Consider the following 14,076-nt stretch of genomic DNA (forward strand, 5'->3'; position numbering starts at 1 on the left):
GGGAAAATTGCCCAACATCTCTGAATTTGTTTGTCATCTTTAAAATGGACATAGCCAGGCCTGCGTGTGGTAAGAATACTGTCCCCCCCCGCCAAATGTCCCTGTCATCATTCTTGGAAGCATAAGCGTGTAACCTCACACAGCGGAAGAGGCTTTGCAGGTGTGGTTAAGGTACGGATCTGGAGATGGGGGGGGTCATCCTGCACTCACCAGGTGGCCCAGTGTCATCACAAGGGTCCTTAAAAGTGAAAGAGGCAGGGTTGGGGGTCACGAGGGACAAAAGCCGATGTTGGAGTGGCACTTACTGTCTCTGGTAGAAGAAGGGGCCACCAGCCAAGGAGAGCTGGTGGCCTCTGGAAGCTGGAAAGGCAAGGGACAGATTCTCCACTAGAGCCCCCAGAAGGAACACAGCCCTGCCAGAAGCTGTGATTTTTGCCCCACGAGACCCATGTTAGACTTCTGACTTCCTTCATCCGCTGAGTCTGTGCTAATCCGCTACGGCAGCCACAGGAAACTAAGCCAGCACCTTACAGAGCTGTTGTGGAGGCAGACGTCAGTGTGCATGAAGGCCACGGCAGCAGTCCTGGCAGCCAATCTTCGCTAAACCCCTTGGCCTCTCCAAAGTGTTCATCACCTCATTTTCCAAGATACGGACGGACACTGTTTCATCCAGCCCTGTGAGGCAGCAGCCTATCAGAAAGGACTTTCCAATTTTTCTTCTTCTTACCGAGTTTTTGACAGTCTGTTAAAACGGCTTTGGGACCCAGGACACTTGAGAAAGACATTTTTGTTCATTTGCTTCGCAATTAATTTTGGCTCCTGGCACTGCTCATCGGCTTGGGCAGCTGTGAATCATTGCATCTTGCAGAAACAACTGGTTTTCCAAATCGATTTTCTTGGCGCAGCATTAACTCTGTGAGCGAACCCCCACCGTGTGTCATGCAGGCCGTGGGAGCCCGAGTGTCAGCTGACACGCCGGGCAGCAGCTTGTGGAGCGCGAGCCTCATTCCTTCGAGGAGAAGCGGAGACTGCCTTTTCTAACCAGGGGGAGCACAATCCACGTTAAGTCATTCTTACTCAGGAATGGGCTGTGTCTAGCATTCAAGTGGGAAAAAGAATCCTACTGGTTCCCCTGCCCCCCTCTGCCTCCCAACGAACACACAGTTTCGGAATCAAAACCTTCAGAGTTCACAGCTGCATCTCGAGCCCCTGGATCTGGTGCTTGTTGGAGCAGAAAGTGGGCACCGACAACCAGGCAGGATGGTGGAGTGTTTGGGCTCCATGGGCTCATGGCCCTGAGCTCAGTCGCTGGGTGACCTTGGGCCAGTTAGTTAACCTCTCTGAGCCCCTTTTTTCTCTAAGGGAAAGTGGGAATAATACAATAAGACCTCCACAGGTCTTACCAGGAGAGCTATACAGTAATTCACAGCACTTGGCATAAGACAGGTGCTCAGTAAATGTAATTATTACTACGGGTTGAATTGTCATCCCCACAGAATTTATATGTTGAAGCTCTAACGGTACCTCAGGAGGTAGTCATTACAGGTGTAATTAGTTAAGGAAAGATCATTCTGGAATAGAGGGACCACCAATCCAATATAATTGGCATTCTTATTAAAAGGGGGAAATTTACACACACACACACACACACACACACACACACACACACACACACAGCATCATGTGAATTTTGAAGGCATGCTACAGAAGGCAAAGAAACTCCCAGCAGCTAGAACAACCTTGGAACAGTCTTCCCTGCACCTTCGGAGGGAGCACGGCCCTGCTGGCACCTTGATCTCGGACTCCCAGCCTCCAGAATCGTGAGAGAAGAAATGTCTGTTACTTAAACCGCATAGTTTGTGAACCTTTTGCCGGCAGCCTGAGCAAACAAATACAGTTTTTGTTGGTTACGAGTGTTCCAGAAGAGAACCAGACAGATGCCGTGGAAAAAGCTGAAAATGCCCTCCTGCCTTCCAAGAAAATCGGAAGATGAAACTTGGAGCCAGAGTGTTTATTCCGCCAACACTCAGCAAGTGCTGGTGGGGCCCCTACTCTGTGCCCGCACAGGTGTAGGTGTGTGGGATACATCAGTGGACAAAGGAGACAAAAGCCCTTGCCCAGGAGAAGGAGAGCTCCTAGTCGGGGGACAGACCGGGAACAGCAGTGTGAGCTAAGTCAAGTGTATGGTGGCTGATACAGGAAAGGATGCGGTGAGACGCGTTGGTGCAGATTGAGGGGGGCTGAGAAGTGGGGCAGGTTGCTGGAGTGCATTGTGGTCAGGCTCAAGGGATGAGGGCGCTGTCCAGATAGCCAGGTCGGAGGACGGATTAGACGGATTAATTCGGGTGGGTGGGTCTGTAGGGTGGGCAGGCCATCCATCGGGAGCCGTGACCTTCAGTGGAGAGACTCAGCCAGCCAAAATGTGCCTGGAGAAAGGGAGCCAGGAACCAACACCCTGGCCCCCCATTCTCTTCCCTCCTGATTCCTTCCCTTCCCTTCCCTTCCCTTCCCTTCCCTTCCCTTCCCTTCCCTTCCCTTCCCTTCCCTTCCCTCCCCTCCCCTCCCCTCCCCTCCCCTCCCCTCCCCTCCCCTCCCCTCCCCTTCCCTTTTTTGCCTATTTATTTTTGAGAGAGAGAGAGCATGAGCACAAGCAGGAGAGGGGGAAAGAGAGAGAGGGAAAAACGGAATCTGAAGCAGGCTCCAGGCTCTGAATATCAGCGTAGAGCCTGACTCAGGGCTCGAATCCATGAACTGTGACATCATGACCTGGACAGAAGTCAGATGCTCTTTTCTTTTCTTTTCTTTTCTTTTCTTTTCTTTTCTTTTCTTTTCTTTTCTTTTCTTTTCTTTTCTCTTTTCTTTTCCTTTTCCTCTTCTTTTCTCTTTTCCTTTCCTTTCTTTTCTTTTCCTTTTCTCTTCTCTCCTCTCCTTTTCTTCTGTCCTCTCCCTTCCCCTGTCCTCCTCCTCCCCACCCTTCCCCTTCCTCTCCACTCCCCTTTCTTTTCCCCTCCCCCAAGGACAGCCCTTCCTCTTCGGGAGGCCAACAGTGGCCCCTGTGCTCAGGAACACATCAAGCCAGGCAGAGACTGACTTCATGGGAAGAGCAGAGCAGAAGAGTCCTGGCCTGGAAGGACAGGAAGAACAGGGCCTCCCTTAGGATCTTGTCGAGGAATGAACCCTTACAGGGCTCTGCAGCCCCTGAAATGTCAGGAATTCTGCCAGCCACCAAATGTTTCATGCCCTTTATCCGTAGATGTAAACAAAGAATACAACCTAGGCAGATTTCTGCCTACAAAATTTATAGTAGTATGAAATTCAAAGTAATATCTGTAAAATACTATAAGTGCACTTAAGTCAGATTTGGAAGCATTGAGTCGCATTTGAAATAAGTGACATTTTAGATTTTCCTTCCCTGGGTCCCTTCCTTCTCTCCTCATGTGTTTAATCATTTAACACAATGTGCAGTGAGCGCCCCCGTTAGTTTTCTAGAGCTGCATAACAAAGCACAGCGAGCAGAGGGACCTGAACAATGCAAATGCATATTCTCACCTTTCTGGAGGCCGGAAGTCTGAGACCCAGGTGGCAGAGGGCAGATTCCTTCTAAGACTTGGAGATGGTGTCTGTTCCGGGCCCCTCCCCCAGCATCTGGTGCTTTGCGGTCAATCCGTGGTGTTCCTCAGCTTGCAGAAGCATCAGCCTGACCCCGACCTTCATCCTCAGCTGGTGTTCTCCCTGTGCGTGCGTCTGTCCAAACTCCCCCTTGTTATAAGGGCACCAGTCACATGGGTTTAGGGCTGGCCATCGTGTCCTCATTGACTTTGATGACCTCTGTAAAGACCTGATTTCCAAACAAAGGCACATTCTGAGGTACCAGGAGTCAGGACTTCAACATATCTTTTTTGGGGAGGTCACAATTCAACCCAGAAGGTTCCCCAAGGGCCAGAACTCCTGTCTTCTTCTTCTCTCTGCCCTTGTGCCAGCGCCTCACCCAAAGGAAAGAAAGCCTTGGGAGACAGCATATTTCCTTTTGATAAATCTGTATGTGCCAGTGATGAGAGGCAGGACAGTGCAGGGGGTCAGAACAAGAGTCTGGAACCAGTCTGCCTGGACCTGAATGCTGTTTCTGCCACCACGTGACCTTGGGCAGGCTGCTCAACCTCTCTGAGCCTCTGTGTACCCATGGAGATGTTATGAGGATTAAATTATGACTATATGCAAAGCATCTAGAACCGTGCCTGGTGCATAGTAAGTGCTGTACAATGTTCAGTACATAGTAACCAGGACAGCGTGGTGTTGGTGTAAGGGCAGCCATACAGATCAATGGAACAGAATAGAATCCAAAAATATAAAAGATGCCAAAGGAATTCAATGGGGAAAGTCAGTCTTACCACAAACAGGACCATAAAAACTAGACATTCACATGGAAAACACAAAAGACATCCCTTCTCTCATACCACACACAAAATTAACTCAAAGTGGACCATGGACTGAAACATAGAGGCTAAAATTATAAAACCTTAGAAGTTTTTAAAACCTTAGAAAAATTATAAAACCTTAGAAGGAACATAGGAGGAAGTCTTTGCAGCCTTGGGGTAGGCAGAGATTTCTTAGATGGGACACAAAAAACATGAACCATTTTTTAAAATTATTAATTGGATTTCATCAAAATGAAAAGCTGTGACTATTTCAAAGACTCTGTTAAGGAAATGGGAAGGCAGGCCAGAGTGAGGAATGTTCACAAAGCACACATCTCACAGGGGGCTTGAATCCAGAAGATATAAAGGATTCTTAGAATTCAATAAAAGCAAGACTATCAGCCACTTGGAAATGAACTTGGAAAAGACTTGGGCAGGCACTGTACAAAAGAAAAAATCAGAAGTATCAATAAATGGATGAAAAGTTGCTGAACACCACAAGCCATCTGGGAAATTAAAACTAAAACCCACAACGAGACAGCACTGTTCACCATAAGGATGACTAATATCAAAATGGCTGATGATACCAAGCGTTGATGAAGATGTGGAGCCACTGGAACTCTCATACGTGGCTGGTGGGAATTTCTAATAGTACAACCCTTTGGAAAACTGTTTGGCAGTTTCTCATAAAAATTGTACCCATACTACCAGACATTCTTCTCGTAAGTATTTACCCAAGATCAAGCACATTTCTACACAGAGATTTGAACCCCCATGTTTACAACAGCTTTAGTCATAAGACGCCAAACTGAAACAGCCCAAATGTCCATCAAATGCTGAATGGAGAAACAGACTGTGGTATATCCATTCAATGGAATACTTCTCAGCACTGAAAGGGAATAATATATACAACAGGGATGAATCTCAAAAGAGCAGTGATCACCAATGTGGAATTCTAACCTAATCTAGTGTACTCTGATCTAGAGTCATGGAAGGCACATCAGTGGTTGCTTGCAGCTAGAGAAAGGGGCACAAGGGTGCTTTAGAGTGATAGAAATGTTCTGTATCTTGATGTGGTCACGGCTTTATAGGTGTATAAATTTGTGAAAACATACCAAACTGCACAATTAAAGTTGGTACGTTTTATTGAATCTAAGACCTTAATCTAAGTCAATACAGACGATTTTTTAATGTTTATTTATTTTTGAGAGAGCACAAGTGGGGGAGGGGCAGAGATGGGGGGCAGTGTGGGGGGGTGGGTGGGAGCGGGGGGCAGAGGATCCAAAGCAGGCTCTGCACTGGCAGCAGTGAGCCCAGTGTGAGGCTTGAACTCACAAACTGCAAGATCATGACCTGAGCTGATGTCAGATATTCAACTGACTGAGCCACCCAGGAGCCCCTATAGTTGATTTTTAAATACTAACAACAGGGGCGCCTGGGTGGCTCAGTCAGTTAAGCATCCGACTTCGGCTCAGGTCATGATCTCACGGTTTGTGAGTTTGAGCGCCACATTGGGCTCTGTGCTGACAGCTCAGAGCCTGCTTTGGATCCTACATCTCCTTCTATCTCTGTCCCTCCCCCACTTGTGCTCTGCCTCTCAAAAATAAATAAATTTTTTTTAAAATGCAGTTTAAATACAACAACCACCACAAAAGCATTCTCATTATCATTCCACCAGCATCCTAGCACTGTGGGTGGGCAGTCAGCGCTGAGTAAATGGCTGCTGAACGGCTGAATGACTCCGTGGGTCAGGAGTCCCCAGAAGGGATTTCTTGGAGGATGACAGTCCATCCCCAGCTGACATCAGTAAACCTTCAGAGGCCACTGTTCATCTTGAGTTAATGTTTTCACTAATGATTTTAATGCTGAGTGGAAATACCGTGTTTACCCTAATCCCTTTCAACAGGCTGCACATTAAAACGATTTAAAAGAGGCAGAGATTTTGAAGGAAGGAGCCCTGCAGGCTGATTGGTTTTCCCACTAGGATGGACAGAGTTGTTTTTATGTCTTTCGCTTTCACAGCTGTTTCCTTGGTGTCTTCCTAGACATCTTGAGAGACTGTTTCCGAATCACCGAATCACTGTTTCCAGCTCTACCTTGGCTTCAGTTACTGGTTCATCAGGAGACTTTAGGGAAGTGAAACAACCAGATGCCCCACCCCGACCCCAGAGCACTTGATTGTTGGCATCATGATGTAAGACAGTGGTTCTCCACTGGTTTGTATTGGGGGCACGTTTGCTGACATTGAAATTGTTGGTGGTGCCTTAGGAGAAACTAAAACAAACCAAAAAAAGAAAAAGAAAAAATAAACGCTAACGTCAATGCCAAGCACACATTAATCACAGCGTAACAATGCAACACGTGTTAATCTCAGGGCAGCAACTTCAGTGCCCTGTGTCTTGCAGTGACTGATTCTCGTCATGGTAATTTCTGTCGTCGTTTCAGTGCTCTGTCACTGGGCACTTAACCCAAGGAGATAACGTTGTCACACATTCTGCCTATGGGCTGCCTTCGTCTTCGGTGCCAGCTGAATTGTGGGCTCTGTCGTGTTAACTCTAAGAATGGTGATGCCATCCTGAGATTGTTAATAGAAACATTCTACATGGAGAAGATTTACACATGTGGGTATTGGAAATCACTGGTGATGGGGAAGAGTAACAATTTGTGACTCAGGGCAGAGGGGTTTGTGTCTCCAATGCTTTAGCTAAGTCTGTTTCTTAGACTTTTTTTTTTTTTTTTTTTAAGTAGAAAAAGCTTATTGTAGGGGCACCTGGGTGGCTCAGTCAGTTAAGTGTCCGACTTCGGCTCAGGTCATGATCTCACGGTTTGTGGGTTTGAGCCCCGTGTCAAGGTCTGTGCTGACAGCTCAGACCCTGGAGCCTGTTTCATATTCTGTGTCTCCTTCTCTCTCTGCCCCTCCCCTGCTCACACTCTGCCTCTGTCTCTCGCAAAAGTAAATAAACATTAAAAAAATTTTTTTAAAAAGGAAAGCTTATTGTAGAAAACTTGGAAAAGACTGAAAACTAACAAGAGAAAATAATAATCACCTATTCCCCCCAACCAGAGTTAGCCATTATAAGCTGTTTTTGCATATTTTTCCAGGGTATATTCATTCAATAGAATCGCGATTTACAAAACTGCGTACATGAGTATATGCAAGGTATAGCTCTGTGCCCTGCTCTTTCCCCTCAGAAGTGTAACCTCGTGATTTTTCTGTTCTTTAAAATTCTTCTAAAATACGTGAATTCTGTAATTATCATCAGGATATTCCGGTATTTATTGAGTCGATTCACTTCTTGGTAGACTTCTAGATGGTTTCTATTTCCTCATTCGTATAAATTACACTACAATTGAAGGTCTTTGTCCGTGAGTCTCCCACCAAATGTCTGTCTCCTTGGGATAAATACCCAGAAGGTGAATGACTGAATCCAAGGGTATGGATATTTTTCAGCCATCCCTGCAGTGTGAGGGAGCATGTATTACACTTCCTTACCTCTGAGTAGCTCTGTATGACTTTTGACACATCCCAGAATCTCTGATCGCGGGTGTCTCTAACGTTCCCCATCCCCCAGCCCACCTGCCACCCAGGGGCCCGGTTTCCCTGCACCTGTTCCTCCCGCCCTGGCAGCCCATATCAGGACCTCCCCTTTGGTGGGACCCAACTCATGAGGGTTTGGGGAGGAGAGATGACTTAGATGCTGGCCCTTCTTTCTCTCTAGAACTTTCTCAGCAAGCACTGATCTTTGCTTTCTCCAGGGGTCTCACTGGGCCTAACTTGCCACTGAGTGATCTTAGTGTCCTCATCGTCCTTTTCTGCAATATGTGAACTGTTGTACCTGCCTTACAAAGATAAACCTTCACTCAATCAGCAGACACTGGCTCAGTACCTGCCAGGTGTGCGCTCCTAGGTTCTGGGAAATAACAAAGCTCCCGTTCTTCAAGTGAGGAAGGGGTCAGGGAACAGGTGCTATACATCCAGGTGCCACAGGAAACTATTACAAAGTGGGGGCTTGGTCTGTTTCTAGTTTGGAAAATTGTAATGTCTCAGGAACCAGAAAAGACTTTGTAGATGATCCCAGCTGTGCCTCCTACCAGCCACGTGACCTTGGGCAAGTTCCCAAAACCTCTGTGTCTCAGTTTCTTTACCTGTAAAATCTGACGAATAATCGGTCCTACTTCATAAAGTTGCTGTGAGAATTAAATAAGTTGATGCCTGATAAGCGCTTAATGCAGCATCTGGCACATCACAGGCACTCAGGCAGAGGTCATCATCCACGCTAACCCATCGGCATCAGAAAAAAGGAGCGAGGAAGACACAGAAGGGTGACTGGCTGTCTCAAGGCCACGTGGCCAGTTAGAGGCAGGAGCTGGGACCAGACCCGGTCCCCCCCCTTGACTGCAAGGATGTATTATCTGCCATTTGCTGGAAGCCTCTGTGGTTCCCGCGCCTACTTCAGACACCGTGAGTTCTTCGCCTCTGATTGCGTAGCTATGCTGCAAAGACAGTATTACCACTTCCGTTTGTCAGGTGGGGAAACCGAGGCTTCCAGAAACTGAGCCCCCTGTCCTGGGTGCAGAGCCAGGACTTGAAGCCAGGTCTGCCCATCTCAGGTCCATGCACATCTGGATGCCACCTGTGCTCTGCTCTGATGGGTCAGGTGTCAAGGAGGCCAAGTTGAGGCGCTTGGGTCAGCCTTGCCTTCCTAGGCCGCAGAGGGAGAGGCTTCTGGAAAGGAAGTTGTAGATGTTTTTGAGACATGTGGCCGTCAGCCAAGGACGTTTCCTCCCACGCCACTGACTTTCTGCGCCAGAGCCCCCTCCCCGGTCCCCTCAGTGTTCATACCAAGCACCCAGCCTGCCTGGGGCTATGCCTGCCCGCCTTTGGTGTGTGCTTGGGCGAGTGGCCAACAGCCCTTGGCGGCTCCAGGAGAGCTCACCCAGAAGCCTTTTTATCACCCGCCCTCCTCAGAGTAGGGTGTGAGGAAAGAGGAAAAAAGAGGAGTTTTGGGGTTTCCCGCAGAAACACTCCTTCAGGCTTTGAGGCAGGATTGGGACTGTTCAGTCTGATGCTCTGGCTTTTGAACTGTCATCTGAAGCTGGAGGACAGGAGCACCTGTTCCACTTTCATGGCCCCCGGCGGTGGCACTCCTTTCCCTTATCCAAACCAGATGGCTCACTTGACCCACTGGTCCCTCTGCCTGACGAGCTACCGCCACTGTTGCCTTCTCCAGGAAGCCTTGCCTGATTGCCCAGTGGAGAAAAGTTGTGCATTTTTATTCAGACGCCCTTAATTCAATACTCCCCTCCCCCAGCCCTCTCTGTTTCTCTCTCTATCTCTTTCTTACTGGCTGTGTGATGGCCACTGAGTTACTTCACCTCTCTGACCTTCAGTGTGCTCTTTCTGTGCAATGAGACGGGGGAAGAAAGAGGAGGGAAGGCACTTGACAAATTGGAAGACTTGTTACGTGTTTTGAATGCAGCCGCTTATTTAAGCACCCACCCCTTCCAGGCAGCCTTGTTGTAGGGTATTTGGACCTCCTTGCACAGATAAAGGCCCTGGGGCTCTGGGAAGGGGAGTCATATGCCAAAGCTTACACATCTGGAAAGCCAGCGACCCAGAATATAAGCCCAAGTCTGCCTGTTTCTGAAACTCGGCTACATGACTGTTTTTCAGGGTCGTTAGCAATTAGAGGAGCTCAATGAAGAGCCCTGCCTTTACCCAGTGGAGAGGTAGACACAGGGGCCAGCCGGATAGACGTCAATGACAGTCCTAGCTGTGGGAAGCTGGGCCCGAGGACACAGCTTCAGGAGCCACAGTCACGTGGGCTTCCTGGTACCACACCCCAGAATGAAACTGACCCATCCGGGCACCAGCAGAGTGGAAAGCGTCAGAACCTTCTCTGTCCGCTCTTACCCCTGGGCCCCTGCCTTGGGAGTCTGCCCCTCTAAAAACTATACACGGGGGCATAAGGAGTGGAGAGCCCTTGCTTTCGGCCCGCAGGCTGGCTCTAAAGAGTGGGCAAAGGGCTACGGCAACCGTATCCGCTCATTTCCTCTTGCAGACCAGCTAGCAGATGAGCCCATCCTTCCCTAACAAGAAAGATTAGGAGGAAAGGGGAACGTGTGGGCACACAGTAGGTGCTCAAGAATGGTGACTTTGTTCTCCCTCCCTTTCTCATAAAGACCTTGGCCTTTCTGGCTGTGGCCTCGGAGAATGTGACGGGGCTGTCTGAAGGTCAAAGCCTTCTTTCACCCTGGCCCCAGTGCCGGTTCCTGGCACCACGTTCCCCTCCTCCTGCTGCTAGGAGTGAAGTATAACCACCTCTCTCTGATCCTGACTTAGGGCTTGGTCATTGAGCGCCTGGGACGGAGACCCCTCCTCATGGGCGGCTTTGGGCTGATGGCCCTCTTCTTTGGAATCCTCACCGTTACATTGACGCTGCAGGTGAGAGCATGCACCCGTCGTACCCCGAGGGACACCGGCACGGAGCTGGCTTCCGGCTTCGGTACTCCGGGGCCTTGGCGTGGGAAGTTTTCGAGGCTGGCAGGCACCTCTTGCAGAACGGCCTTCCCAAGGGGCATCTCAGCTCAGAAGCAGCTGGTGCCCTCGCGGAGGAAGGTTGGTGAGGGGCCCTGGACTCAGAGACAGAGACTGGATGGACAGTCCTGTCGCTGCCTCTAATGAGCCGTGTGATCTCGGCCAAGATATGTCCCCTCTCTGAGCCTCAGTTAACCCGTCTGTGGAACAGAGGAGACCAGAGGATCCCTCAGATGCCTCTTCCGGCTCCCATGTTTCCACACAGCACAGCAGGCGCTGTCATATAAGACACTTCCACAAGTGCCTGTGGGCTCCAGCAGGAGCTCTGCCCCTCAGGGCCCCATCTCTAAAATGGGAGAGCTTTCTGTATACCCAGGGGTGTTAGGAGGACTAAATGAGAAAACGCACTTAGAGTACTCGGCAGGGCCCCCGACCATGACGGGGGTTCGGAGAAGGTACCTAATCCTGGTGAGAGTGGTTTTTTCCCCCTTTTATGGAGACAGGAAACCGAGGCATAAATATTAATGAATAAGCTGCCCAAGGTTCCACAGCTAGTAAATAGCAGAGCTGGGATGAGATTCCAGGATCGTGGGGTTTCCTTCTGCCCCTGCCCTGCTCAGGACAGCACGCAGTGACTGAGCACTGCCTGTCTTAGTGCCAAGGGAAGCGTGAGGCCAGGTCACGGTGGTCAGCCAATCTGGGCACTTTTCAAAAATGAATCCCTAGATGGAAAGTTGCGTGTGTTGATCATTTGCCAAATGTCTTAATGTCCCAAAAACCTCTAGAAAAAGGCAAGGTGAGCATAGCAGTGCCTGACAGACAGAAAGGACGTGCTGCTGGGCGCGCTGACCAGGTGGGAGGTGGTCATGTCTCCCTTGGGGGTGATGTGCTGGCAGTGACCTCTGCTTCCCCGCTGCCAGAGCAGGGGTGTCCTGCACAGGGTGCCTTTGCAGGCCCCTCAGACTGACCAAGCTGGCTCCTTCACCGGTTGGGCGATGTTCTGGGACATTGTGTCAGATGTCTGGAAGGGCTGCTGAAGCACGTGGGCCCTCTAGGCCTCATGCCACAAGGTTTCAGAGCTCTTCCTGGCTTGGCTGCCCTCATCTGCCCATGTCCCCCTTTCCCTGCTCTGCCAGCCCTGTTCCCAGCAGCCCCCAAAGAGACTGCCCTTTCCTCTTCCTGGGCCCTCCTCTGCTCACCTGGCTTCTCTCACTTTCCAAACCCACGAAGACCTGGATACCCCTTGGATACCTCTTCCTCGAGGAAGCCTTCCCTTACCCAGTGTCTCAGTGAGGCAACCTTCTCTGTGCTCCCAGGGACCCCAGGGGCAACCCTGCACTATCACTTATCACACAGGATTGGCTTTCCCTGTTGACTCATCTCTCTTTTCCAATAGGCAGTTGTGGGGGTAAGCGCCATGCCTGTGTCATTTCTGTATTCCTACCTCCCAGCCCAGGGCATGCCACTCAGGAGGAACTAAGAACAGTCTGCCAAATAAACGAATAGATGTATGTATGTATGGGTGGATGGATGGATGGATGGGTGGATGGATGAATGATGGGTGGATGGGTGGATAGGTGATGGATGGATGGATGATGAATAGTGATCGGTGGATGGGTGGATGGATGATGGATGGATGGATGGATGGATGGATGGATGGATGGATGTGTGGATGGGTGGATGGATGCATGGACGGATAGATGATACATGGATCGAAGAAGGTGTGGATGGATGGATGGATGACAGATGGAGGGATAGATGGATGGAAGAAGGTGTGGATGGATGATGGTTGGATGAATGGGTGGTTGGATAGATGGATGGATGGATGAATGTGCGGGTTGATGGATGGATGGAAAGATGATGGATAGATGGATGCATGGATGGATGGATAGATGATGAATGGGTGGATGGATGATGGATGGATGGATGGATGGATGGATGGATGGATGGATGGATGTGTAGATGGATGGATGGATGGATGGATGGATGGATGGATGGATGTGTGGATGGATGGATGGATGGATGGATGGATGGATGGATGGTGGATGGATGTGTGAATGGATTGATGGATGGATAGATGGATGGATGGATGTGTGGATGGATGGATGGATGGATGGATATGTGGGTGGGTGGATGGATGGATGGATGGATGGATGGATGGATGGATGGATAGATTATGGATGGGTAGATGGATTGATAGATGGATGGATGGATAGATGGATGGATGGATATGTGGGTAGGTGGTTGGATGGATGGATGGATGGATGGATGGATGGATTATGGATGGGTGGATGAATATATGGATGGATAGGTGGATGAATGGGTGGATGGATAGATGATAAATGGATGGAAGAAGGTGTGGATGGATGGTAGTTGGATGAATGGGTGGTTGGATAGATGATAGATGGATGGAAAGATGATAGATGGATGGATGGATGGGTGGATGATGGATGGATGAATGGGTGGATGGATGAATGGATGGTAACTTAGTGCAGTAGTGAGCCATGCAGTGTGCAAGACCTCACAATGCTCTTCTCAATTCTAGATCCTCCTTCAGCAAGAGCTGATAGACTTGGACATGGAAGGGCTGCTCTCTCTTCTCTTTACCCCCACCCTCCACTCTGAAAGTTTGTTGCTTACCCCTGTGCTGTACTCCTCTGTGCCTCTGTGGCATTGCTAACATACAACCATCTCCTGAAACTTTTTATCCTTTCCTTTTCCTCTTGTGTGACCCGGGCTCAGCCTTCAGAGGTGAACACACTCTCCTCCCATCCCTAAATCTCTCTAGATTGGACTCGGGTGCCCTGACCCTTCCTTCCTCCCATGCTCCCCATGTCCCAGCACTGGTGACACCATGTTCTGCTTATCAACCATCCAGTCTCCTAGCACAGGGGCAATTTCCTATACATCTTTCCACACCCAGCGCCAAGCCACCCCAACCCTGCCGGACAGGTGACAGCCCATCTAAACATACTGAATGACACCAGTTAACTTATCTCATACCTGTCAGGGCTCAGAGATGTAAAGTGACCCGCCCAAGGTCACACAGATAGATCAAGGAGGAGCCGGGCTGGGAACCCAGGTCCTGTTTGCACCCCTGCCCACACCCCTGCTCTCTCGCAG

At 49.5% G+C, this 14,076-nt stretch overlaps 1 protein-coding gene across 2 annotated transcripts in view; it reads left to right on the plus strand.

The window, feature by feature from the left end:
- Positions 1-14,076, plus strand: part of SLC2A9 (solute carrier family 2 member 9) — a 241,531-nt gene that overhangs the window by 171,953 nt on the left and 55,502 nt on the right. For both annotated transcript variants that reach the window (XM_058723094.1, XM_058723093.1), the window contains one exon: positions 10,759-10,860. In XM_058723094.1, coding sequence (XP_058579077.1) covers positions 10,759-10,860 — 102 coding nt within the window. The remainder of the gene's footprint in view (positions 1-10,758; positions 10,861-14,076) is intronic.

This window comes from Neofelis nebulosa, chromosome 3, assembly GCF_028018385.1.
Source record: "Neofelis nebulosa isolate mNeoNeb1 chromosome 3, mNeoNeb1.pri, whole genome shotgun sequence".
NCBI lineage: Eukaryota > Metazoa > Chordata > Mammalia > Carnivora > Felidae > Neofelis > Neofelis nebulosa.